Source organism: Urocitellus parryii, chromosome 7 (assembly GCF_045843805.1).
Source record: "Urocitellus parryii isolate mUroPar1 chromosome 7, mUroPar1.hap1, whole genome shotgun sequence".
NCBI classification, from domain to species: domain Eukaryota; kingdom Metazoa; phylum Chordata; class Mammalia; order Rodentia; family Sciuridae; genus Urocitellus; species Urocitellus parryii.
Window position 1 is genome coordinate 129917240 of NC_135537.1, and position 27109 is coordinate 129944348.

A 27109-nucleotide genomic window follows, 5' to 3' on the forward strand; every position below is an offset into this window, starting at 1 on the left:
GCGGCCCCGCAGGCCCAGCCCCCGCCCGCAGCGCCTCACCCGGCGGGGGAGGGGGATCGCCCCAGCCCCGGGGGGCGGGGCCGGGATCCACTCGATCCCCGGGAAAAGGAGAGCTAGGGGATGGGATCAGGGGGAGCCCGAGAACAGGGAACCCCGCAGTGGGCACGGAAGAGCAAGGAGGGAGCAACGGGACAGGACTGGATTGGAGATCCACTGGCTCCGTGGGCCCGCTTCGAGGGACCAGAAGGCAGTCCAGGCGGAGGATCCTAAGGGATCGGATGCTGGAGGAGGAGTCCACGGCAATCCCCAGGGGCCCGGGGCCCCGGAGCGCAGGATCCGCGGTGCAGGGGCAGGGATCCAGCCGGAATCCTCGGGGAGGGGGAGGGATCTAGTCGATCCCGAGGGCGGGCGGGAGGGGGAGGTCCGGGGAGTCTGAGGAGGGCGGGAGCCGAGTCCGGAGCCTCGAGGCAGAGGTCGACGCGGCTCCTAAGAGGGAAGGCGGGGGTGGGAGTAGTCTTCGGGGGACGCTCAGCAGCCGGGAGGCCCGGACTCCTGGCTCCGCGCGCCAGAGCCCGCCCGCCCCGCGTCCATCCCAGCCCGAGAGTGATGATCCGCCGGCGGAGCAGCCGCAGCAGCCCCGCGCGTCACCGCGCGGCCGCCTCCCCCGCCCCCTGCCGAGAGAGCGGCGCACACCCCTTGCTCGCACCCGCCTGCCCGCCCGCCCTCCGGAGTGTGGGGGGATTGGAGACAGTGGAAGGGGGCGGGAGTGGACAGACGGACGGATGGACGTAGCCACCCGGGGCAGGGTGGAGACATTCCCCCGGATCTCCCACCCTCCGGGCTCTCGCAGTCTAGGGAGGGGGAAAAGATCTGAACTCCAGGAGGCGGAGCATCACACGAAGAAGGCGGGGCCTATGACAAGGAGGCGGAGTCATCCTTAAAGTGGGTGGGGTTAGGTGGTTATGGGTGGGACTTGGGTGTTCCTGAGACCACCTCTTTTTGGGAGTGGGTCTGATTTGAAGCTGAACAGGAGGAGCCTGTGGGGAAAGGGGCGGAACTTTGAGTAGGGACTGGGATCCTCGAAAATTAGCTGGAGGTGCGGGGCCGGGGGGGGGGGGGGGGAGTCGAGGAGGTGATCAACTTGGAAAGTGGGCCAATCCGTGACGCAAATCCTCTAGTTCCGCCCTCAACCCTGCTCCTCAGAGCTCGGCTCCTCCGCTCCTAATTGGTTCTAGTTTCTCCGCCCGCCAGACATCTTCGCCACTCAGCAGCTTTTTTACAAAGGCGTAAGTACCCGGGTGAGGACCTGGACGCTGAAATGAGCACGGCCCTGATTGGGCACCTGTGGACTCTATTTGCATGGGCAATCTGGATTGGCTGGCCTCTTGGGTGGCCTGGGCGGTGTTCCTCGCGCGCGTGACCACCGTAGCCATGGTCGGACTCGGGGCTGCTTTCCGCCGCCTTGGTGCCTTGTCTGGAGCTGGGGCCCTCGGCTTGGCTTCCTACGGGGCGCACGGTCAGGGGGCTGGGGATACAGCTGGGCTGTGCTGGGGGCGACCTCTGGGGTCTGGTGCAGAGGCGGAGCCTATGAGAAGTCCCGGCTTCCCATCGACCGCACAAGCCCGCGGTGCCCTAAACCTTTAAAAGTCTCTCAGCTGGTCTAATTGGTTCCCATTGCTGCCCGATATGTGTTTCTACCAACCGGAAGCTTCCTGGGGGGCGCCCTTTTTCACCAAGGTTCGCCCTGGTCCCCCGGGATTGGGGACAGTCGGCTCTGGCAGTAGATCTGGTCTGGTAACCTTTGCCTTTCTTCTTCACAGGCGCTCAGTTCCCGGACGCCTACGGGAAGGAGGTGAAGTAACTGCTCTGGATCTTCCCGACTTCCTAGTTTATGAAGGCAAAAAGTCTGGGGTCCCCGAGGAAAGTTGTGGGTGGGGGCGAAACGCGTGGATTTCAGGAAGCAGCAAGGGCCACAAGACTGTAGCGTGGGTCCTTGAGGGAGCGGAGCTTCAAGCTGGAACTTGGAGGGTGTGGGCGGAAGAGACCAATTCTGGTCCTGTGTGTCAGTGGGATCCCTGGCTCCTGTGTTGCTTATGAAGTCCCCCATGTCTCTTTTTCTTACAGCTCTTTGATAAGACCAACAAACACCATTTCATACACAGCCTGGCCCTTTTAGGGGTACCTCATTGCAGAAAACCTCTCTGGGTAATCTGTCCCTCTACGTAACGTTGACCAAGCCTATCCACTCTTATTTTGCAGTTCTTACAAGCCTCTATTCTGTTATTTTCTCCTTCAGGCCGGGTTGCTGCTAGCCTCTGGAACCACCTTATTCTGCACCAGCTTTTACTACCAGGCTCTGAGTGGAGACTCTAGCATCCAGATGTTGGGCCCAGTGGGAGGGAGCCTGTTACTCATAGGCTGGCTTGCCTTGGCTCTTTGAGGTCTCTTCTGTTTAATTACTAATATATCTGGGTAATTTGGGGGAGAGTTGGGGTAGAAAGGGGATTAAAAGAGAAAAGCAAATGAAGAACTTAGGAATTTTTGTTCATTTAACCTCATGGAGCATGAAAACTCAACCTTTGAACTTCTTCCTGGAAGAAGTTCTAACACTTATCATTGAGGCTTGGTTCTGGGGATTCTGTTCAAGTTAACTTGTGTTGATGTTCTTAAACTGGCAGGCATCAGAGTCATAAGGAATGCTCCAAATAATGCAGACTCTTACTGAAACCTTTTGGCACCTGAGAGTCTGCGTTTTAAAAAGTTTATCAGTAGTTCTGATGTTCACTGGAATTTGAAGATTACTGTAGGATTGTGATTCAGCTCTGTCATTCTACAAATTTCTCACCAACTTACTGTAAAAGTGGAGAGTTAAAACAAAGCAGGTCGGGAGGAGTATCATTAATTATAAACTACTTTGCGGTGTAAAGCAGAAATAATATTATATATTGGGGAATCAGAAAATGCTTCACTGCTTGAGGTGATCCTTAAAGGACCTCTCTTGTATGGAAGATCATATAATGAACAAAGAGATTGAGGTGGGGAGAGGAAGGGTTTGGAGACAACATGAGTCTTCAGTGTGGGCTGAGTTTCTGAATTAGGCAGAAAAGGAATGAGAAAAATTGGCAAGACAGACTGGACTGGCACAGCATGGAGAGAACTGGAAGATGTTTGGGAGGACAGCATTAAGTAAACCAGTGTTGATCTTGTATCAGACACACATTATAAGAAGGTTCAGATATGAGCAAGACAGATGATGTCCTTTCCCTGATGGAGTTTCCCATCTAGCAGTGGAAATGGACTTTAAACAACAAAACACCCAAATATATCAGTTGTGCAATGTACTGAAGGAAAACAACAATCGAATAGCTGGGCTATAGAAGATACCCCCAACCCTTTAGATGGGAAGACCTGGGGGTCCTATTGAAGGTGAACTAATGATGGGCAAAGTGGAGAAGTGTATTCTAGGCAGAAGGAATAGTTGGCAAGACAAGCTGAAAGGGACAGCTCAAAATCCTTGTAATGAAGAGAAAATTTGGTGAGTTAGAGAAAGGAAAAACTAGTGTGGCTGCCATGTAGTGGACCAGGGGGTCCTGGATGGCTGGTATAGGCCTTGCAGTGGTGAGTTGCTTGGACTCAATTTGCAGTGCAGTAGTAAGTCTCTGAAAGGTTTAAGTCATCCTTTTTAAAGTATCTTTCTTTTTTCCTTCCTTCCTTTTTTAATTGCCATGCAATGTATTGCCATACATTGCTATTGTATCTTCTTCATATGAAGATGATATAATAAGGCCTCAGAGGAGACCCAGGGCCTTGCACATGTTAGGCAATTGTTTAATCACTGAACTACATCCCCAGCCCTTTTTATTTTAAGACGGGGTCTTCCTGAGTTGCCCAGGCTGGCCTCCAACTTGGGATCCTCCTGCCTCAGCCTCCTGAGTAGTTTTGCACATTTGATAAAGTGTAATTTGTATATTTTGAGGGTACATACTTAATTTTCCTGAAGGTATACATTAAAATAAATGTGAAGTGTGTAGACCCTTTCTCTAAATGACAAGATTTATAAGTAACCTTATCTATTGCTAGGTATTTCATCTAGTCCCATATCTTTACTTACAATCTGCATACTTTTTAAATTTATCTTTTTAAAATTTGTTCTTTTTAGTTATGATAATAATCTGCATACATTTTTAAAATTTTTTTTCATTGTTGATAGGCCTTTATTTATTTATTTATTATATGGGGTGCTGAGAATCAAACCCAGTGCCTCACACATGCCAGACAAGTGCACTATCACTCAGCCCCAGCCCCAGCCCCAATCTGCATACTTTGAAATCCAGAATTTCTATCTTCTACCCTAATCTCCACTGAGTTCCACAGCCCCATACCAGCAGCTTTTAAGGCAGCCCTAAGTAAAAGTGTATCAGAGATCTGTAAGAATTCCTGGTGGCTGGCTTAAAGATTGAGAGGGCCAGGAGTGAGAGATGGGATAGTAAGGCCAAATAGTAGAGAATCTTATGTTGTGAGATTATCCTCTCTCCTGAGGGCAGTGGGGCATTTATATCCAGGGAGGTGGCATGATTTGAGTTGTATTAGTAGAGGATCACATTTCTTCATTTGAAGACAATACAATAAGGCCTCAGAGGAGACCTCCAGAGTGGCCTAAAGATCTAGTGGCAGAGTGAAGGCTGGCTCCTCACTCTCCTACTTCCCAATCCAGTGCTCTAGCATTTTCATCCATCTCAGATGGCTTCTAGGGCAGAGAGGAAATGTCCTGGAGGAGACCCCAGGTATCTGCAATGGCCATCTTCCATGTAATGAGTTCCCTAATACCTTAGCTTTGGTCCTGTCAAGTGACTGGGCTCTTGGGGGAACCGAGATAAATAAAGCTTGATCATTAGCCCCCATTATTACTATTGTGATTTATTAAGTGAGGTATTTAAGTTAGGTTTGGTATAGTCAGGTGTGACACAGTGAAGGACAGACGAGATTGGTGAAAAGATTATTACAGATCACAGAGAAAAGAGATCAGTATACCTCACAGGGAGGTATAGGAAGGGAGTCCAGGATGCACATGCTCAACCAGCAAGTGGAAGTACGAGAGATGGAGGGACTTGTAGACTGAAGTGGTTTCCCATGATAGAGCTGTATTAGATAATCTGAAGGGAGCACAAGGCTAAGTTGGAGGCAATCAAGGGTTATACTATTGGATTCACCAGAACTAAAGTCAATGTAAACTTGTCATATGGTTCAGGGTCTGGGACTTATCTACCTAGAACACAGAAAGGGGGCTGGATGGGGAGTTCTTTGAAATATATAGGTCAAGGGAGACAGACCAAAAGCAGCATAACCAGATGGATGCAAAGGGTTAAGGGTATAGCTCAGTGGAAGCGCCCTTGACTAGCACAAGATCTTGGGTTCAACCCCCAACATCACACACACATTTAAAAAAGTGACTGTCAAGCATTATAAATGAGGATTATGACAATTCCTGAACATTGTATCAGATTTCTCAACATTCCTGCAAGTTAGTAGAAGGGGAAGCTAAGGAAGATGCAGTGACTTGTTCTATATTATCCAAGTAGGATCTGGACAAGCTGTGATTTAAATTCTTCCCTGTTCAGCTCCCAGAGCTATGTTCTGTTCTTCTACAAATCAAGAAATTCAGATTTCAGCAGTGAAGATAGAACATCTAAAAAGATTAATATGTTGATGCAATGTGTTCAGTGTTACAACTAGAATTGGGCTTGTTTTGCCTTTGGGGATTGGCAATACTTCAGTTTGTTTCCTGGGTTTTTAGCATGAACAGGAATTAACTAGAAAAAAGAGAAATACAAATTAAAACTACATTGAGATTCCATCTCCCTCCACTCAGAATGATAATTATCAATAATACAAGTAACAATGTTGGTGAGGACATAGGAAAAAAGGTACACTCATACATTGCAGGTGGGACTGCAAATTGGTACAATCAACATATCAGTAATAAATCAAAAAGGAGAACAGTATATCAGAGTGGCCTAAAGACCTAGTGGCATACTGTATTGGGTGGGCAGGCAGAAAATGATGAGAGTAAGATTGAATGTGTACTGTGCAGAAAGCTCTTCTGAGCCAAGTGAAAATCAACTTGGAAATTCTCTTTTTCTCCTGTGTCCACGCCATCATCAAGTTATGTGAGCTCAAGTGCATATCTGGAATCAGATCATTTCTCACCACTAACGTTGCTGTCACCATGGTGCCAGGTCTAAGTCTATCAGATTGCACTTAGATTTCTTTAAGAACTTCCTCCTGCCTTTACCTACCTACAGTCTTCACTTTTTTTGTTGTTGTTGTTCTTTTTAGATGTAAATGACAATAGAGTGCATTTTGACATATCCTACCCGGATAATATAGAACAAGTCACTGCATCTTTCTTAGCTTTCTCTTCTACTAACTTAGTATAACTTATTCTAATTAGGATCCCATTCTTATGGTCTTACATGATATGGAGTTTTACTGCTCATGTATTCATATATGAACATAGGAAAGTTATGTTCAATTCATTCCCCTTTGTCTAATCCAGTGAACTTCTAATCCTCCCAATCCCCCATTGTGTGTTAGCATACACATATTAAAACATTCAGCCTTTGGTTTGGGAGGATGGTTTATTTCACTTAGCATGATATTTTTCAGTTCCATCCATTTATCTTCAAATGCCATCATTTCATTCTTCTTTATGGCTGAGTATTATTCCATTGTGTGTGTGTGAGTGTAGGTTGGTTCCATAGCTTTGCTATTGTGAATTGAGCTGTTATAAACATTGATATGGCAGCACCACTATAGTATGCTGATTTTAAGTCCTTTGGGTATATGCCAGGGAGTGGGATAACTGGGTCCAATGGTTCCAAGTTTTCTGAGGAGTCTTCATCCTGCTTTCCAGAATGGTTGCACCAATTTGCAGTCCCACCAGCAATGTATGAGCGTACCTTTTCCCCCACATCCTCACCAACATTTATTGTTACTTGTATTATTGATAATTACCATTCTGAGTGGAGTGAGATGGAATCTCAGTGTAGTTTTAATTTGTATTTCTCTAATTGCTAGAGATGTTGATACTGCATACTCTTGACAGAGCAACCTGAAAGAGATCCTCATAGTAGAGATCCAGTAGTCCTTGACCTTGGCTATAAATTAAAATCTAAAGCATTCTTAAAAAGTTCCTATGCCTGCATCTCACCCTGTATATTCAAATTTAATCGATATCAAGTGAGATGCAGGCAGAGATGTTTTCTAAAACACTCCAGATGATTCTAACGTGTAACCAGGGTGGAGAACCATCATTTCACTGCATTTTAAATTTCATGTCTTACCTGATGCAGTGGCACAGGTCTGTAAGCCCAGCTGCTCTGGAGGCTGAGGCAGGAGGATCTAGAATTCAAAGCCAGCCTTAGCAATGGTGAGGTGCTAAGCAAGTCAATGAGACCCTGTCTCTGAAGAAAATACAAAAAAGGGCTGGGGATGTGGCTTAGTGGTTAAGTGCCCCTGAGTTAAATCCTGGATACAACAACAACAACAAAAAAGTCTCATGCCTCCTCTCTGTCTAAACCTTCCAATACTTTCTAGCTCAGAGTATAATCCAATGGTCCAGAAAGGCCTTATGTGATCTAGCTTCCTATCACCTCTGTGACCTTCTTGTTAACTCCTTTGTTCACTGAACAAGTAAGGCACACTTCTGCTGCAGGGTTTTTGCCCTTTGCTGTTTCCTCTGCCTGATATACTCTTCCCCAGAAACCTTCCTGGCTCAATCCCTCCTTCAGGTTTTTGCTCAGCTATCATTTTCTCAGTGATGCCTTCTCTCTTTAAAAGTACAAACCCAGCAAGGTGCTCTGGTACGTGCCTACATTCTCAGCTACTATGGAAGCCCTAGCGGGGAAGATCCCTTGAGCCCAGCCAGGAGTCCAAAATCAGCCCAAGCAAAATATATATATATATATATATATATATATATATATATATATATATATATATATTTTTTTTTTTTTTTTTTAGCGGGTGGGGGGGTGGGGGGTGGGGGTTGGTGGCCAGGGATTGAACTCAGGGGCACTCAACCACTGAGCCACATCCCCAGCCCTATTTTGTGTTTTATTTAGAGACAGGGTCTCAGTTGCTTTTGCTGAGGCTGGCTTTGAACTTGCAAGCCTCCTGCCTCAGCCTCTTGAGCAGCTCCTGGGATTACATGCATGTGCCAATGCACCCAGCTCTGGGCAACATTTTTGAGACCCCTGTCTTAAAAAAAAAAAAAAAAATTGCAAGCCTGTGCTGGGAATGTAGTTCAGTGGTACAGCACTTGCCTAGCATGTGTGAGGCCCTGGGTTTGATTCCCAGCATTGCAAAAATTAATTTAATTATAAACCCTATCCATCATTCCCTATCCTTATCCTGCTCTATTTGACTTTCTAGCACTTCTCTCCATCTGACTTTTCATCTGTCTTACTTATGTCTCTTCCCCAAAGAACATGTGCAGTTTTAAAAAAGACAAACTTTTGATCTTCTTGAGCACATGTTCTATTGGGGAAGAGACATAAAATTTGGGTCTGAAGCACATGATGATTGAAGCTTTGGAAGAAGCTGAGCAGCCCTAGGACTAGTCCAGAGGAACATGGACATAGGAAGAGAAGGAGGTCCCCAAATGTGTTTATCCCTATGCTAATCTTTGTTGAGTGATCCTTGCATCTGCTTGGTTAATAGACAGGCACCTGAGGTAATCCTGGACTCCTCACCCCCCAACCAAGTCCTAAATTATTGTCTAAATATCTCTAAAGCCAATCACTTTTCCTTGCACCATCACTACTACAACCACCCTTTCCATAGACTGCTAACAACCCAGTCTGGGCATCTCAATAGTTCTCTACATTGCAGTTTAACAGATCTTTCTAAAACACAAATTTGATCTCTCCAGGTCTTAAAATCTTTGGGTGGGTTTCTTGCTGCCCTTGGGGCCAAGTCCCAGGCCCATAAAGCCCTTTGTGTATGTCATAGCCTCTCTAAATACACCTCTTTCCAGCAGTCCCCAAAGTGTAAGTAGAACTTCAAATACCTAGCCGGGTGTGGTGGAGCATGCCTGTAATCCCAGCAGTTTGGGAGGCAGAGGCAGGAGGATCTTGAGTTCAAAATCAGCCTCAGCAAAAGCGAGGTGCTAAGCAACTCAGTGAGACCTTGTCTCTAAATAAAATACAAAATAGGGCTGGGGATGTGGTTTAATGGTTAAGTGCCCCGAGTTCAATCCCTGGTACAAAAAAAAAAAAAGAACCAACTTCAAATACCTCCCTCAGCTTAGGACCCAGACTAAGAAACTCCTCTTAGGGGAAGCCTTTTCTGGCTAAGCTTCCTCCTCCATAACCCTGAGCCTCACCTCACGCACACTCTTTAAGGACACTGTTTGGCTGCCTGTCATCCGCGTGGCTGGAGTGCAGGACGTACATGCAAAGTGCCTGTGGGGGTCACCAATGCGTCAGGGAGAAAAGACAGCGAGGTCGCCCTAGGGAGGTAGAAACAGAGCCAGGAACTAGTCCTGGAAGCCGGAGAGTGTATGTGAGGGTGTTCCGCTGCGTCAGCGAGGCCGAACCGCCCTTGGGAAGAGGAAACCGGGGTCTAGAGCGCCAGCGTAAGCCGCCCTCGCTTCCCACCAAGGGGCATTGAGCATTCAGCGCTATAGGACCTGGCGGGGGTCTCCGGATTGGGCCTTAACCGGCCGCCCTCACTAGGCGGCCTCTCCTCCAGGCATCTGCAGTCGGAGCGGAAGAGGAGGACACAGCGTTGATGCCAAAGAGTGCCAAGTGCAAGGTCCGCGGCCCGGCAGGAGAGGCGGCCTTCACTCTGCGCAGACTCGCTGCCCGGGGTGTGAGGGGTGGGGCCTGGACGACCGAGGGGCGGGGTCACGCCTGGGGCCCGCCTTCTCTAGCGCCTGTGAGCTGCCGAGTGCGCGGTCCCCGCGTTATTCTGGGGGCTTCAGGTGAGCGGGGACATAGAGGGATCAGGGAGGCCTCCCTCGAGGTCTGTTGGTTTGACTGCAGGTCCATTTGTCCTGCCGTCTGCCTAGAGCAATCTTCTTGGAGAATGGGCGAACAAAGGGAGGGGGCGGTTCTGGGGCCCCTGAGGGAATCCAGGGTCCCAGGTACCCCGCCCCTCCCGCTGACACTTTCGGTTTCTCCCCGAGTCATAGGCGCCGCCCTAGAGACCCTGGGCCGGCGCCGGGCACAGCTGCCTCTCTGCGTTTGCCTGTCCGTCTTTGTGTCTGTCTCTGTGTCTGTCTGGCTGTCTCCGAGCTTGCCTCCACTTCCAGAACTAAGCCGCCCCGACACCTCCATCCTGCAAAAACCGACCCTTTCCCATGTCAGGTAAGTGGGCGCGAGGTGGGGGTCTCCGTTATCCCCCCCACAGACTTGGGCACCGGGTGTCGAACACATCCTCTAGGAATGTGCTCAGACTGGCTGTGCGGGCCCTCCCGGGTAGCCACCGCCCTGCTCCCCTACCCCATCTTTCCCCGCCTCTTCCTACCACATTTTCCGCGGAGCCTCGCGGCCCTCGGGCTAAGAAAGGGCAGGGGTGCTCACGGTGTTTTCTAATCTACCCCTGTCTTCCACAGGCTACTTGCCCCCAAAAGGCTATGCCCCTTCACCCCCACCTCCCTACCCTGTGAGCGCTGGGTACCCGGAGCTGGCGCTGCATCCTGGACCTGGGCAGGCGCCAGTGCCTGCCCAGGTACCAGTGCCTGCCCAGGTGCCAGTGCCTGCACAAGTGCCTGCCCCTGCGCCTGGCTTCGCTCTCTTCCCTTCGTCTGGCCCTGTGGCCCCAGGGTCTCCTGCCCCTTTCTTGCCACTGCCAGGGGTTCCTTCTGGCCTTGAATTCTTGGTGCAGGTAAGTGGAAGGGAGAATGATGGAAGAAGAACTGGGCATTCAGGCCAGCCGTTTGATGTCAACGCTATCCCTACTCTTTCCAGATTGATCAGATCTTGATTCATCAGAAGGCTGAGCGAGTGGAAAGTAAGTAGAAATCCGAGTCAGTTGAGCATGTTACCGTGGGAGGGATGGTAGGTTCCTGGACGGGTGATGTGCATAAACCTCAGCTTGTTACCTTTGACAGCTTTCCTAGGCTGGGAGACCTGTAACCGGTATGAACTGCGCTCGGGAGCTGGGCAGCCTCTGGGTCAGGCGGCGGAGGAGAGCAACTGCTGCGCCCGTCTGTGCTGTGGCGCCCGCCGGCCACTGCGTGTCCGCCTGGCAGACCCTGGGGACCGTGAGGTGCTGCGCCTGCTCCGCCCGCTCCACTGTGGCTGCAGCTGCTGCCCCTGCGGCCTCCAGGAGGTGGGCGGTGAGGGATGAGACCTGGGAGAGGCTCCAGTCGGGGGCGGGCCTTGATAGCACAGGGTGGTGAATGCTGTGGGTGGGAACTTTAGTGAGGGGACTAAGTAGTAGTCTGAAGGTAGAGCTGAGACCAATGAGGGCTTAAGCCAGGGTCCTGGGCTCGGCAATGATTCTAACTGCCTTCCATTCCAGATGGAAGTACAGGCTCCTCCCGGCACCACTATTGGTCACGTGCTACAGACCTGGCATCCCTTCCTCCCTAAGTTCTCCATCCAGGATGCTGATCGCCAGACAGTCCTGCGAGTGGTGGGGCCTTGCTGGACCTGTGGCTGTGGCACAGACACCAACTTTGAGGTATTAGAAATAAGGGGATTGGGCTGGGGATGTGGCTCAAGCGGTAGCGCGCTCGCCTGGCATGCGTGCGGCCCGGGTTCGATCCTCAGCACCACATACCAACAAAGATGTTGTGTCCACCAATAACTAGTAAATAAATAAATATTTAAAAAAAAAAAAAAAAAAAAGAAATAAGGGGAGATTCCTGGGACCTTTATAAACCAAGATGGCAGCTTCCATGAGGCAAGATGGCTTGACTAAGACCAAGCCCTTGACTTCATCAGTCCAAATCTATTGTTGCTCCTACTGTACACTTCCAATTTTCCTCCATTCAGAAATGGGATAGCCCTGTGGTCTTAATATAAAAGCACAGCAAAAAGGATTTCATCCTCAAGAGCAAATCTGATTGTTAATTACAACCCTGTATTTTGTGTACATGTGTGGAGGGGGATCCAAGGCCAGCCTGGATTTAGGGTGAAGGATGATTATTAAGTCTGTCAAGGACTGGGTCCATGTGGCTGGCATGCATGAGTCTGTGATCCTATTCTCCGGAGCAAGCCTTGATTTAGTATCCCAGCTTGCCCTGCTGACCTTGAAGTCCAAATGACCCATCTGACATGAAGTCTAGGTTATGCCTTTTTTCTGTGCCTATCACCAACCTGAAGCCTGGAAAATTCAAGTGGCGAGAATTTCAGGAGGCCTGGGAAAACATCTTGGTTTCTAGAAGACAAGAACATTCCACAGTCCCCTGAGTTCTTTAGGGGATAATTTTCTGTGCGGATAAGAATAAAATAACAGGTATCATCCCATAGACTTTCCAATGCTTCTGATGAGGTGCTTTACCTCCTAAGGTAACTTTTAAAAAGTGAATCACCTTGATAGTCAGAGGGAGGTTCTGTGATGGGAACCAATTTAGAAGGAGACAGTTGTGTGATCTCTGTATGGGAATGTGTAAAGTGTGAGGTTCTTATAGGTCCAGTGTCCCTTTTACACCATTATAAATGGTCCACACTTGAAGCTGTTTGACTTTGAGACTGTTTGACCAGCTGGGACAGACCTTGCCCAGCCTGAGCCTGGGCTGCAGGAAGTGTTCCAGAACTGTAGGATAGAACGGAAGGGGATGGACAGGATATAAAAGGAAATCACTCCAGTTCTAGTCACTGGAGACTAAGCATAAAAAGGACCAGGAAGTCACTATGAATTACCACCCATTTGTCAAGATTGTTTCTTCTGGGATCAAAGAAGTCTATGGAAATCATGGACCCAGAGATCCATAGGCTTGGATCTCTGTAGATTAAGCTCAAATTCAATCCTGGACAAGGCACAGCCCTACTTTGCAGATTAAAATCACCTTTGGGCAGACATAGCTTTCTAGGAGCTTGCTTGACTAGTAAAGTACACCAAGATTTTGTCGTCCTTCTTTGCCATCTCAGCCAGGCTACTTTGTGCAGGGTACAGACTGTACTGTGGGTTTTTGGGACACTGGTGATCAAAGCAAATCTAGCAATTAGTTAAACACTAAGTGGATTTTGTGCTTCTATTTCCTCCTACCACTGATGTCCAGGTGTGGTCTCTAGAGAACAACAGATGTGAGTCCTGATTTTCCCTATGTATTTGTAGCGTGACCCAGGGTACCTCAGTTCCCCCAGCTTCTATAGAAACCCAAAGCTCTTAGGAAGATTCACAAAGTGTAGAGCCTGGACAATACATACATGGCAACTGTGGGAGTGAGATTTGAGGCAACTGAGATTGGTTGCATCCTCCCCAGTTGGGTCTTTCTCCCTCCCAACAGGTGAAGACTAGGGATGAATCCCGCAGCGTGGGCCGCATCAGCAAGCAGTGGGGAGGGCTGCTCCAAGAAGCCCTCACAGATGCAGATGACTTTGGCCTACAGTTTCCACTGGATCTGGACGTGAAGGTGAAGGCTGTGCTGCTGGGAGCCACATTCCTCATTGTGAGTTGGCTATCTCTGCCCCTTCTGCCTCTCATTTGCTGTTATGTGAAGCTTTGTGCACTTCCTCGCCTTTCTAGGAGGTTAGAGACAAATGTTATGGAGGGTTGTGGGTCCAGACCTGGGTTGTGATGACTGAGCCAGACTGGCTCAGCCAGATCTCCTGTTGACGGTGGCCTTTCCTCAGGACTACATGTTCTTCGAGAAGCGAGGAGGTGCTGGGCCTTCTGCCATCACCAGTTAGAGGCTGCCTCTGGGTGAGGAGACCATCGCCTCAACAAGAATTCAAGATGGTCCCCTGCCCTGGCCTGGCCCCTCCTCAGAGGCAGCCCCTTTCTTCCACGTACACTGCAGGGAACAGACACGGGTGCCTGAGTGGCTGGGGGCATGATGCCCTATCCTTACCCTCTCCCCTGGCCTCCTTCACCTGTGGCTCTGCAGAAGGGTGTGTATGGGAGCCCTACCCTGCTGTCTCCTACCACTGTCTCCCAGCAGTCCCTTGGCACACAGGCATTATTGGCTTTCAGACTGTCCCTACCCACTCCTTCCCAACTTCTTCCAGGGTCTCTGTACCAGAAGTGGCCTTTGGAACCCAGGGCTTGGATTTTACAACAGGGCTGGCAGGGGAAGGGCAAGTAGCACCAAAGATGGCAGATATACCACTCTCCCCCTGTATCAGCTTGGCCAATTCAGCATTAGGCTGAACTGGCACTTTGAGGGGATTCCTAGTTCCCCGCCAACAGCTGTAGAGGCTGGGCTCCAGTGCCAACTTCCTTTCTCCCTCGGGCCCTGCCCATAGCTGGTGCTTGCTGCAGCTTCCTGTGCCTTATTTAACCCCCCGCCCCTTCCTTCCCTTGCCTAGGAAGGAGGCTGCACCTTTGTATGTTGTATTCATATAAACTTTGTAACTTTTTGAACATTTGAAGATGTATGTAATGGGGGAGGGTAGAAGAAAGAGTTGATGTGGGGAAAAAACAAAGGGAACTATCTCCTAGTCTATTCTACAAGGATCAAATATCCTTAAGTCCAGGAGGGCAATTTTCATCACCCATAATGGGGAGGGCTGTTTGAACCATATGCCCCAAGTCAATATGGCTGCTTCCACCATCTTGGCCCCACAGAGTCCAGTGAGGTAGCTAATAACACTTCAGGATGGCTATTCCCATGGTCCAGTGTGACCCCTTGATCACTTTCTGTAGTGATGAGAGGCATCCTTTGGATAAGACATGTTCCAGCTCTTTTCCTTCTAAGTCCTCCTCTTCTTTGGGAGTGTGGTGGACTTGATCCTTCTTGAACCAGCCAAGGGAGCTTAGGCCCTCAGAGGCCAAGGAGCAGGGTACGGAGGAAACATTTGTCAGTGACCAACTCTGTGCTCCCCTGGGTATTTCCTGTATCCGCCTATAGCAAGTGGGATCTCTCAAGGTGGGAAAGTCTGCTCCTGTCAAGACCTTATTCTGGTTCTGCTTAATCTTACATGGCAGGCCCTGAGAGGCCCAGGCATTCTGTGCTGGTGTCCATGGCTGAGACAGTAGAACTCAGGACCGGGCCAGGACATAACGACTGGCAGCAGAGAGGTCCCACTGGTAGTGCTCCAGGATGCGCCAACAGTCCGTTCTAGACCGGCTACTCAGGTGGAAGAGCTGGTCTACCTGAAGGATCAACAGGGAGGGTAGCTGAATGACAGATAGGAGGGCAGGAGAAGAGGGAGCCTGGGAGAAGGGTCTGGCTTTACCTTGAGGTTCCGGATGGCAGAAACAACATCTCCCCCAGTGGCTTTTAGTGCTGCTTGGCACTCCTGGTGAGTGACTCCATGCACGGTCAGCTCCATCTGTGGGGACAAAAGCCTCACTCAAGTTCCTGCCCTATTCTCTAGGCCTTTCTGGACACCAGGCCCATTTCAGTGAGACCTCACCTCTGTAATCTTCCTCTGCCACTCAGGGTCAAGCAAGAGGCCTCCAGAGGAGACAGTGGCTTTACTGGCTCCAGGCACTCCAATGCGGTGATTGTGTGGGGGTTCTCTTTTGGGCCAAGGAGGCCGTTCCCTAGGGGGCTGGCTGGGCTGAGAAGAGTTGGAGGTAAAAGGCAGGCGTGGAGGCAGGCCTGGGGGTCCTTGAGGCACAGCTCTGGCATGTCGAAGTTCAGGGGGGCTTGAACCACCCCCTGTAGGGCGAGGGCCCAAGGACAGAACTGACTCCAGACTCTTGGAAATACCTGCACAGTTGAGAAAGAAACTTGAGAGGAGGCTCAGGTGCTAGGTCCCACCTTCTTCCTGCTTTCTGTCTTTCGTTTTGAGCTGGGTGGTTTGATAAGAACTTTCAGATGAGCTAGTTGGACTTGACCATGTATATAGGTAAGATGATAAAAGACATATATAAGTGGGCATCAAGACCTAGGCAGCTGAGGGACCAGTGAACTCAAAGGTCAAAGTGGTAACACACTGTCCAGTGGGGAAGGAAGGAGGACTTCAGATCTCTTAAGATCTTCAATTATCGGAGCTGGGGTTGTGGCTCAGTGGTAGAACACTAGCCTAGCATGTGTGAGGTACCGAGTATGATTCTCAGCACCCCATGTAAATAAATGAACAAAACAAAGGCCCATCAATGTCTAAAAAAAAAAAATATTAAAAAAAAAAAAGATCTTCAATTGTAGCTGGCCACTATGGCATATGCCTGTAATCCCAGCAACTCTAGAGGCTGAGGCAGGAGGATTGCAAGTTCCAGGCCAGCATCAGCAACTTGGCAAGGCCCTAAGTAATTGCACAAGACCTTGTCAAAATAAAAAATAAAAAGGGACGGGGATGTAGCTCAGTGGTCAAGTGCCCCTGGGTTTAATCTTTAGTAGCAAAAAAAAAAAAAAAAAAAAAAAAAAAAAATCAAGTATAGTTAGGATTACCACTGGCAGAATTTGAAGGAAGAAATCATATATGCAAAGGCATGAATCCTGCATACCCACCTTTCATCCTCTGCAAGGGAGCCTTCCTTCTCTGGCCCCATGCTGGAGGTAGATCCCGAGGCTTTGCCTTCTCTCTGTCCCTGTCAAAGAATGATCCAGTTCATCCTCCATACCTCCTCCACATACATATATCAATGTCACCTCCCAAAGAAACTGGTGCTCCCAGGCATGCTGAGACCTAGGGTGGAAACTCCTCCTGGGAGACAAGTACAGCCTCTCTCCAGTTTGTCCTAGTCTTATTCCTAAGTTTCCCATTCAGAGAAGTTGCTGTACATAGCCCATTCCCCTAGTCCAGCATAGCCCAGTTCTATCCCCAGCCTTTCAGCTCCTTACCCATCTATGCTTCCCCTGTGTTGCTCTCCTCGGGCTGGAGAGCCTCTGTGGACTGGGCGGGTGGCTGGAGAGCCCCCCAAGTCTGCCAGCGTCACTGCTGAGGCTGGGAAACTGCCCGCTTTAAAGGTGCGTCCATTCTGTCCCTTCCAGGTTGTGGAATCTGGGCTGTGTGGGAAGAGAAGCTGGTGAAGGGGATGTAAGCAAGGGGAAAAGTGGCAGCTGGGCTGGGGCACATTCAGCTCACTATGCCTTGTGGCTTTTTCTGCCTGGAGGAAGGGAAGCCTTTTTCTCACCAACACAAAAGGTTCTCTATGGGTCAGTTGGGGCTCCAGCAGGGAGACTGGGACTGCACTGGAGCTTAGGGCCCAGTGGGGAAGGGAGGAGAAGACACAGAAGACCAGGGTTCGAGGAATTAGAAAGAAGCAGAGAGGGGACCAAGAATCTAGAAGGCTGGGAGTGGGGGTCCCTGGGGAGTGCTAGGCTGTCACCTGCCCTCAATGATGGTAATGGGATCACCGGGCTCCATCCGCAGGGCTCCTGGCTCTGTGACACTCCTCACGCAGCGTCCTTCAGAAGGCCAGGCCTGTGAAGACAGAAGGAAACAGCTGGGCTTTTGGCCTGAGTCAAACGGGTAATATGGGAGCAGTGCAGAAAATAGACCTCCCTCTGTTTATATTGCTACCAGTCATATCCATACCAGGTGTGTCCTCTGTGCTGGGATCCAGTGGGATTATCCCTACCTCTCAGGTGTAATCCAGTGGGGGAGGCCAATCTGGGTTCCATATCAAATTGGACCCAGCCCAGGGTTCAGAAAGCAACAAAGGAAAGCCCTGTCTCTGCCTAGGGGGACCAAGGGGATGGCCATCCTGTTCACCACTTTTATCCTACATCCAGGCCCATCAGGTTGGCCTCCTAAGGCACCCCTGCAAAATTTCCACTCCTCTCCAGTCCTACTGCTTCGACCCTCACCCTGACCTCTTCATCTCACTTCTGTTTCACATTCATTGTCAGTGTCATCCCTCTAAGTTATTCCTGGACCAGGCTAAAGTGAAATATTGTTGACTTGTGATTCCCCTGTTCAACACCCTTCCACAACTCCCAAATGCCCTCAGAGTGAAGACTAAACCCCTTAATAGTAGAATGTGGTGATTTAGGGAAAAGCTCAGAAGTCACGTTGATTAGAGCTGATCCCAACTCCTCCGCTTCTTGTGTAACTTCAGGCAACTTCTAAATTGTCATTGCCTCAACTGCCCCATCTCTTAAATGGAGATGAAAATAATTACCTCATGGTATTATTGAGAGAACTAAAATACTGAACAGGCATAAAGATACCTGTAAAATATCCTTAAATACAGTATCTCACATAGATCAAGTGCTCTTTGTAGTAGCAGTGGTCCTTAACATGCCCTAGGAAATGCTCACCTCTGTGGCCTCATTACTTCCTTTTCCCCTCCCACGTGGAACCTCTGTTCCTTTGCTTGTAAAACGCTCATGGAGATGGTGGGGGTGGGGAATGACCTGCCGCTTGCTCTCCTCAGTGCCCCCTTCTCTGGCTCAGACAAGGACTCCAGCCCTTCAGCCTGCATCTGAGTAGCCACTCCTCCACCCGCCCCTCCCCTACCCACCTCCGGGGCTCTGAATCTGTTTTGTTTACAGCTGGGTCTCACAGCCCTACATAGACCTGCGGATATGTTAGTTGTTTTAAACCCACCTTGCTAGAGATTGACCCCAGGACCTCATGCATATTAGGCAAATGCTTTACCACCAAGCTATACTCCCAGTCTTTTAAAATTTTTAACTTTGAGACTGGGTCTGGCTAAATTGTCCATATTGTTCTCTTAACTCTTGTGTTCCTCCGGGTCTCTGGGATTAGAGGTATGCACCACAGCCACCTGGCTAGGTGATATTTGTCTAATGTATGAAATCCTGGGAGAGAGAATGAAGGAAAGAGAGACTGGATCTGGGGAGTTGCAGGTCCCCACCTCTTGCAGCAACCCTTCCAGGCAGGAAAAGCTAGGCCGGTCCGCAGGGTGAGGGGCCCAGCAGCGTAAGGCCAGGGAGTAGAGGGCCCTGGAGCACAGGGGAGGCCTTGGAAGCCGAGCTCGGTCCTTCTCCAGCCGCTGCAGGATGAGGTATGGTGGAACCCCAGCCCAGGGTTCCTCACCCCCAGAGAACATCTCCCACAAGGTCACTCCAAACATCCACACATCAGAGGCTGATGAGAAGGCTCCCTGGCGCAGGCTCTCTGGGGCACACCTGTGGAAGTGGAAGTTGATGGGGCTGAACATGTATACCTGGGAGTTTGCCTCTCGCTGGGCACCCATCCCCTTGATGCACCTACCCCCTGGATGCTCCCATCATCATTTCCTTGCCCTCCCAGACCCCACTATCCCTCTGACTGCCCTAGGCCTGCAGATCTTCAGATCTGCCGCCCAGGCTCCAGTCTGACCACCCACATGCGTTGCCCTCACCAGGCATAGGGGATAGGGCGGGGCCCGCCCATGACGTAGCGGCCCCGGGCCCCGCCCAGCGGCCGCACCAGCCCGAAGTCTGCCACCTTGATAGTGCGTGGTGAGGCCAGCAGCAGGTTGCGTGTAGCAAGGTCCCGGTGCACCAGTCCACGGGCTCCCAAGTATGCCATGGCCCCAGCTAACTGCCGCAGAAAGAGACACAGCAGGGCCACTGGCAGCGGGGGTGTTGGGGCCGGCTCTGTCAGGCGCGCGTGCAGGGAGCCCAGTGGTGCCAGCTCCATCACCTGCAGGAACACAGCACAGTGTGAGCCATGGTCTGGCTCCACTGGCCTCTTCTGTCACACATCATTCCCAAGGCTGTTCAGAGAACCAGCGTCTGGATCGGCTCACCATCTGCAGAGGCTGACCCAGTACAAGGCCATGCAAACGCAGCACATGTGGGTGCTCCAATTTCATCATGACAGATACTTCTCGCAGGAAGTCTCCCAGCTCTGTGCCCATGGGACCTTCCGGACCTACCCGGAGGGACTTGACAGCCACTGGGATCTGGAGGTGGGGGGGAGGCATCATCATGTAGCAGAGGTAATGACTATGCCAAGGCCAGAGCCAAGAGGGCATAAAGATCAAAGGAGTATGGAGGGGGAGTGGAGGGAGGGCCCAAGGCCATGGCACACTTGTAATCCCAGCGACTCGGAAGCTGAGGCAAGAGGATCACAAGTTTGAGGGCAGCCTAGCAACTTACTCTGTCTCAAAATTAAAATAAAAAGGACCAGGAATGTAGCTCAGTGGTAAAGCACCCCGGGTTCAATTCCCAATAACCTCCCCCCCAGCCAAAAAAAAAAAAAAAAGAAGATAGGGATGGGGGACAGCTGGCCCAGTTATTCTGGATGAAGTAAGCTCCCAAACACTCACACTCTGGCCACTGGGCAGTGTCCACAGCCCTCGATGTACCACACCAAAGCAGCCTGAGCCCAGCAGCTCCCTTCTGCACACAGCATCCTCTGGGATCAGACACTTGAGTCTCCCTTCTGGCTCAGAGAGGCATGGAAGGCTGTCTGAGGGTCGGATGGTCTCTTTCTGCTCAGGGGCAAAACTCCCAAGAATCTGAAACAGGAGTGGGAGGTCAGGGTTACAGAACCCTGCATAAGCCTTCCTGCCACTCAACCAACCCATTCCCTGGCCTAAGCTGGCCGTTTAAGGCCCTCAAATACCACCATCACCATCACATACCTTGTAAACCCAGTTCTTAGACTTGACTCCCAAACGGTGTCTCTTCAGAGCTTCAGCCAGTCTGCGCTGGGCTGTAGGAAGCCAGAATCAGAAGGCTAGCCCCAGGGTGAAGCAGGGTACATAGAGTATTATAGACAAGAAAAGACCTAGGGTGTGGGGGAGTGGCAATTGATAGGCCAGGGAAGGAGTAACCAGGACCCCAGAACAAGGGTTCCTTACCAGGCCGGCCCATGCCAATGCCATCCAGGTCCTCAGGCTTTACAAAGTCAAAATGCTCTGGCCGAGTGACATTAAGCTCCTCAAGGATGGGCCGATAAAACTGGGCCAGCTGGATATCCCGGAGTAGCCGCAGTAGCCACAGGGAACCGGCCTCAGGAAGCATGTCTGGAGAAGGACCCCTATGGATGATGATACTCTTTCAGATACAGCCTAGGGTAGGAACCTTAGACACTGAGACTAGAGACTAGGTCTCTAGTGCCACCCTTAACACATCAGAAACAAGTACAGAGGAAGAAACACATCAGAGAATTCCAGGAACCCTCCTACTTACACACACAAACCCCAGATAGGATGTTCCCCATCTGAAAAGCTCACGGTACTTTACACTCTCAACTACTGAGAAAATTGCCCTCTTACACCTAAGATTTCAAAACACTGCCTACACTATAGCTGAGTCCAGGTATGCCACTGCCCTCACCCCAAAGATATTATGCCATACTGTGCCTGTACCCCTAGGATACTCAAACACACTGCTGCTTTAGAAGTGAGCTACACTACTCGACAGTCACACATATACACCTGAGTCTCTCCTCCTCATACATGAGACGCTTTTGCCTACTACCCACACTCTAGAGATGCCCAGATATGTGAATCACACCATACCTCAAAGATGTAGGTACATACACATGTGCAGGCAGTATACTGCTATGGACACATGTCCTGAGACCGACAGATATGTTGCAAATCATACTTCAGGTGTCTCTCAACTCCGAGATGTTTCAGTATGTTGTGCCCAGATTTAGGGCTACATACCTTCTCACATAAATGAATTTGACACACAGCAATTCACTGCCCCCACACATGGAAGACACCCAGATACACCCCCCACATGTCTGAAACACCTAGGACTACATAAACACACACAACATCAAGTCACAGTGTCCTTAAATACCTGACTTATGCAGGCATACTGCTTCCTCACCTCTGCAATGCCCAAGATCATGAACTCAGACACCAAGACGGCAACATTTGAAATCAAGTCAGGCCTTTGTGCTGGGCGACTAAGTTCAGGTAGGTGCTAAGCTCCCCTACTGCCCTCAGAGCCACCTAGGCTGCCAGGTGCACAGTCCTTGCACACCCACCAAGTACAGAACACTGCCGCACACCTACGTCACCCAGGCTAATGTGACTTAGAGGCAGCTCCACCAGCCTTTGTTAAATAAAACTCTAGGTGCTCTGGCTGCCTGCTCACAAACTCACACACATCACGACCCCTCTACCCCCACTTTAGTTTTAAGGAAGAAATGGGCTAGAAATTGGGCGGGAGCAGGGGTGGGGAAGGAGACCGCTCAGGACGAAAGACCCAGCAGTGAACAGAAGGTGAGAAGGTAGAAGCGCAGAACCCGAGACTGGGGGAAACACTAAGCAGGAAGGACCTGGGGATTGGAGGGGAGGCCCAGTACCCCGCGGACACACCCCAAGCGCCCCACGCGGAGACTCCCCGGTTTGGTGTGGACCCTCACCTGGCGAAGGCGGAAGCGACTGCAGCGGAGCCGCCCAGGTTGCCAGCACTAAATCCTGAAAAGGGCGGGACCCGAGGCAGCAGAGGGCGGGTCCTGGCAGCAGGCCCGGGATAGATTCCTGCTGGCACCAGGCGAGAGTGGCCAGGGTGACTGGGGGCCCCTCCCTTCTGCAGCCAGGTCAGTCCCCAGACCATGAGAAATCTCCCTTTGCCTGCCTTTCCTCACACTCTCTACCCAGCCTTCTCCAAAGAACTTTCTATCCTTTCTAGAACATATTCCCCTGGGACCTGCCCCTTATGCCCTCTCCCCCAAATCCTTGACCTCTCTCAACCAGGACCCACCCCTTAAATGAGTAAGCAACTGCTAGATATACCCTGCCCGGAGCTGGGAATGTAGGCTACACAGCACATTGGCACTGCCCTATAACAGGAGAGAGATCCCTGAGAAGCTTTAACAGGTCAGGGGAAGCCAGGCCAGTTCAGGGTGCTTTGGAATGGAGCCAGGGCACAGGGATGTTGATGTTGGTCCAAAATCAGCCTCAGTCCTAGAAAGTCTAGAATTGAAGCTGTTGTTGAAACTAGGCAGCACTCCAGGCCTCAGGGACTCCTTTCTTATTACTGACTCTTCCTGAATAATACATCTAGGCACCCCTAACCCCATTGTAGCCTCTGCCCACTCCAGGGCTCTGTACCCTGCCACCAGGCCTGTGGCCACAGCAACACTGTCTGGAACCTTGTCTCACTCTGTTTACCTCAGGGGTCCAAAAGAGGAAGCTGCCAATCTTAGGACATCTGGCTTGCCTCCTGTCCCAAGGAAGGATGTATAAACATAGCACTTGCTGTCCCCTGGGTCTCAGAGGGAAAAGCCCTTCTCATATTGGCACACACATGGGATATTACAGCATCAATGGGAAAATCTTTGTAATGCCGTTTTGTGTATATTGTTTTCTTGCCAATTATTTTGCCCTCCAACCAGACCAGCTCAGCACACTGTAATTGTTCTTTCTACTTTTGCCAACATTAATGTATTGTGAGTTATGGTGGGGGCTGGTCTGGTCTTATTCACCCTTGTTTTTTTTTTTTTTTTTTTTTTTGCGCGGGAAGGGTACTGCTGGTTGAACTCAGGAGTGCCTTAACACCAAGCTATCTCCTCAGCTCCCCCCACACACCTTTTTTTTTTTTTTTTTTTGAGACAAGTTCTAAGTTACCAAGAGTCTCACTAAATTGCTAAGGCTGGTTTTCCTGTCTCAGCCTCCTGAGTTGCTGGGATTACAGGTAAGAGCCACCTCACCTGGCAATCTTTGTGTTTTAAGTGCCTGTGAGTGTAGACATATACTACACACAATGCATATTGGTTATAAAGAAGTCTGCTGAGTCTAATCAGGTCTGATGATCTTTGTAGATGATCTGTCATTATTTCCTGCTTTTCAAGATATCATTGGTGGGGCTGGGGTTGTAGTTTAGTGGTAGAGACCTTTCCTAGCATGGGTGAGGCACTGGGTTCAATCTTCAGCACAACATAAAAATAAATAAATGTATTGTGTCCATTTACAATTATTATTATTTTTGGCACAAAGGATTGAGCTCAGGGTACTTAACCTCTTAGACAGATCCCCACCCCCCTTCCCTTCCCTTCCCTTCTCTTCCCTTTTTTTAACATTTATTTTTTAGTTTTCGGCGGACACAACATCTTTGTTTGTATGTGGTGCTGAGGATCGAACCCGGGCCAGGCAAGCGAGCTACCGCTTGAGCCACATCCCCAGCTCCCCAGCCCCTTTTTTAATATTTACTAGAGACAAGGTCTTGCAGAGTTGCTTAGGTCCTTGATAAGTTGCTGAAGCTGGGATTATAGGTGTGTGCCACCATGCCCAGCTAAAATTTTTTTTAATAAAAAATAAAATAAAATAAAAAGGGCTAAGGATGTAGCTCAGTGGTAGAACACCCCTACGTTTAATCCCCAGTAACTAACACACACACACACACACATACACACACACACACACAGAGTATCGTTCCTGTTTTGTACTTTTTTTTTTTAAAGAGAGAGAGAGAGAAAATTTTTTAATATTTATTTTTCAGTTTTCGGTGGATATAACTTCTTTATTTTATTTTTTTATGTGGTGCGGAGGATCGAACCCAGCACCCCACGCATACCAGGCAAGCACGCTACCGCTTGAGCCACATCCCCAGCCCTTGTACTTTTACATTATATCTAGATACCAACTTCTATTTATTTTGCTATGTTGTATTTTCTGTATTATGAATTCACATCTTTCATCAGATTTGGAAAATTCTCAGGCAGTATCTCTTCAAATATAATCATGTACCGCATAATGATGTTTCAGTCAATGAAGAACACAATGGTGGTCCCATGAGATGATAATAGAACTGGAAAATTCGTATTGCCTAGTGTCATTGTAACCATCATAAAGACTTTTCTTTTATCTTTTACTTTCTTTTCTTTTTTCTTTTTTGCCGTTGTTGTTTTCAGTACTGAGGATGGAACCCATGGTCTCATATATCATTGGCAAGCGTTTTATCTCAGAACTATGACACCAGCTCTTTTTATTTTGAGGCAGGATCTCACTAAGTTGCTTCGGCTGTCCTTAAATTTGAGATTCTCTTGCCTCAGCTTCTTGAGTAGCTGGGATTGCAGGCACATGCCACCATGCCTGGCTCACCGATCTGTATTTTGTCTAGTTTGTGAAAGTATACAAAAGAGAATACAGAGAGAAAAAAGGAAACAGAGCAGACCTCAACAGACAGAGATGCTTGCTTTATAAAGCAATAGAGGGGCACATTTTCAAGGGGAAAATGGTGGTGGGCTCCAACAGAGATCTGGATTTTGTAGGGTTTATCAGGGCCAGATCAAGGGAGGAGTTACTTTTGGCAGGCTCATTTAGGGCGGGGCAAGAGTGCAGGTAGGGAAACAATTGTAGATCCCTGGGGCCTATTGTATGGGGCTAGCTGGTTTAGCTGTAGCTGAGGCAGGAGAACAGTGATTTCAAACCCAGCCTCAGCAACTTATCAAGGCCCTGGTGCAAGTTCTTTCTGTACTCTTCCCATTATCCCTTCCTGCTGTCTCTTTGGCCTGGGCTCCTAAAGGATAAAAGCTCCCCATACACATGACAGGAGGGCGTTAGGGGGACAGTTGTGGGTAAGGTGTGTAAGGAGATGTCTGTCATGTGATGTGGCACAGTGGTTGAGTGCCCCTGAGTTCAATCCCTGGTATCAAAAAAAAAAAAAAAATCTACTATATATCCAGACATTCAACTTTAGATATTTTTTTCAACTTTATATATTTAACTTTAAATATCTAAATATCTAACATCTACTATATTATCTAGACATTCAACTTTAGATATTTATTCACTCAACCACTGTGCCACATACCGAACACATCTCCCCACATACATGACAGGAGGGTGGGTAGGAGACAGTGGTGGATAAGGGAAATTGCAAAAGGTCAGAGTCCTCAGTTTCCTTCCCCCCACTACCCCGAGAGGTTGTAAGTTTCCATCTCCTTCAGTTTGCATTTCCTAGAATTAATTAATTAATTAGTAATTTTTAATTTTTCAGTACTGAAAATTAAACCCAAAGATCCTGTATTATTGAGCTGCACCCAAGTCCTTTTTATTTTTTTTATTTTGAGACAGGATCTTGCTAAGCTGCTGAGACTGGCCTTCAATTTGCAATCCTCTTGAGTTGCTGGGATTATAGGCATGTGCCAATGCACCCAGCATGTTTCCTAGAATTTTATATAAATAGAATCATACAGTATGCACACTTTTTTGTTTGCCTTCTTTTATTCAGCAGAATTAATCTTGAGATTCATCCATGGTGTTATATATATCATCAGTGTTCATTCCTTTTTAGTGAGTAGTTTTATTTATCTATTCTCCTGGGTCATTTCAGATTTTTGCTATTACAAATAAAGCTGCTGTGAACACTCCTGTTCAGGACTCTGTGTGCATATATGTTGTCATTGACCTTGGGTAAATATCTAAAGTTGAATGTCTGAATAATATAGTAGATGTTTGGGGCTGGGGTTGTGGCTCCGCGGTAGAGTGCTTGCCTGGCATGTGCAAAGCCCTGGGTTCAATCCACATAAATAAACAAACTAAAGGTATTGGGTACAACTAAAAAATAAATATTAAAAAAATAAAATAGTAGATGTTTCATTTTCTTTTTAGAAACTGACACATTGTTTTCCAAAGTGGTTGTATTATTTCAAAGTCTTAACAGTGGAGTATGAGAGTTCCAGTTATTCTACACCTTTGTTCTTTTTTTTTTTTTTTTTTTTTTTGGTACCAGGGATTGAACTCAGGGCCACTCAACCACTGAGCCACATCACCAGCCTTATTTTGTATTTTATTTAGAGACAGGATGTCACTGAGTTGCTTAATGCTGAGGCCGGCTTTGAACTGGCAATCCTCCTGTCTGAACCGCTGGGATTACGGGCATGCGCCACTGCATCCGGTTTATCCATATATCTTTTTGGAGGTGAAGTGTCTGTTGTATTCTTTTGCCTGTTTTTGTCACCCACCCACCCACCCCCCACCTTTTTAAAATCTAAGGACAGAGCTCAAGGTTCTTTTTTTTTTTTTTTAATATCTTTATTTTTATTTATTTATTTTTATGTGGTGCTGAGGATCCAACCCAGGGTCTCATGCATGCAAGGCAAGCACTCTACCACTGGGCTACAACCTCAGCCCAGAACTCAAGGTTCTTTACCTGCCCTCCCACACACATTTTTTAAAA

At 48.9% G+C, this 27109-nt stretch overlaps 3 protein-coding genes across 8 annotated transcripts; 2 read left to right on the forward strand and 1 right to left on the reverse strand.

Moving 5' to 3' along the window:
• The first annotated feature begins 1402 nt into the window (after positions 1-1402).
• Positions 1403-2546, forward strand: Tmem256 (transmembrane protein 256). Its single transcript, XM_026390565.2, has 4 exons — positions 1403-1516; positions 1821-1852; positions 2125-2205; positions 2297-2546. Exons 1-4 carry the CDS (start codon positions 1432-1434, stop codon positions 2438-2440), a joined length of 342 nt encoding a protein of 113 aa, XP_026246350.1. The 5' UTR covers positions 1403-1431; the 3' UTR covers positions 2441-2546.
• Positions 2547-9413: 6867 nt separating this feature from the next.
• Plscr3 (phospholipid scramblase 3) lies at positions 9414-14516 on the forward strand. Of its 5 annotated transcripts, none has more exons than XM_026390521.2 (9): positions 9414-9637; positions 9754-9985; positions 10196-10370; positions 10619-10890; positions 10974-11016; positions 11117-11274; positions 11530-11691; positions 13463-13624; positions 13809-14516. In XM_026390521.2, the coding sequence occupies exons 3-9, from the start codon at positions 10364-10366 to the stop codon at positions 13863-13865; spliced, it is 861 nt and encodes a 286-aa protein (XP_026246306.1). In that variant the 5' UTR covers positions 9414-9637; positions 9754-9985; positions 10196-10363; the 3' UTR covers positions 13866-14516. The 5 variants fall into 5 exon arrangements, with proteins under 5 accessions (XP_026246306.1, XP_026246305.1, XP_026246304.1 ...); XM_026390520.2 differs by having other exon boundaries at positions 9416-9637; positions 9738-9985; positions 11117-11337; XM_026390519.2 differs by having other exon boundaries at positions 9416-9637; positions 10190-10370; positions 11117-11337.
• Positions 14517-14978: 462 nt separating this feature from the next.
• Positions 14979-20989, reverse strand: Tnk1 (tyrosine kinase non receptor 1). Of its 2 annotated transcripts, none has more exons than XM_026390627.2 (12): positions 20827-20989; positions 20608-20678; positions 20290-20481; positions 19768-19923; positions 19378-19661; positions 18889-19162; positions 17395-17489; positions 16907-17071; positions 16574-16653; positions 15534-15832; positions 15354-15449; positions 14979-15270 (listed from the first exon to the last, which is right to left on the reverse strand). In XM_026390627.2, exons 1-12 carry the CDS (start codon positions 20987-20989, stop codon positions 15157-15159), a joined length of 1989 nt encoding a protein of 662 aa, XP_026246412.1. In that variant the 3' UTR covers positions 14979-15156. The 2 variants fall into 2 exon arrangements, with proteins under 2 accessions (XP_026246412.1, XP_026246411.1); XM_026390626.2 differs by having other exon boundaries at positions 16907-17125.
• Between the last annotated feature and the right edge of the window lie 6120 nt (positions 20990-27109).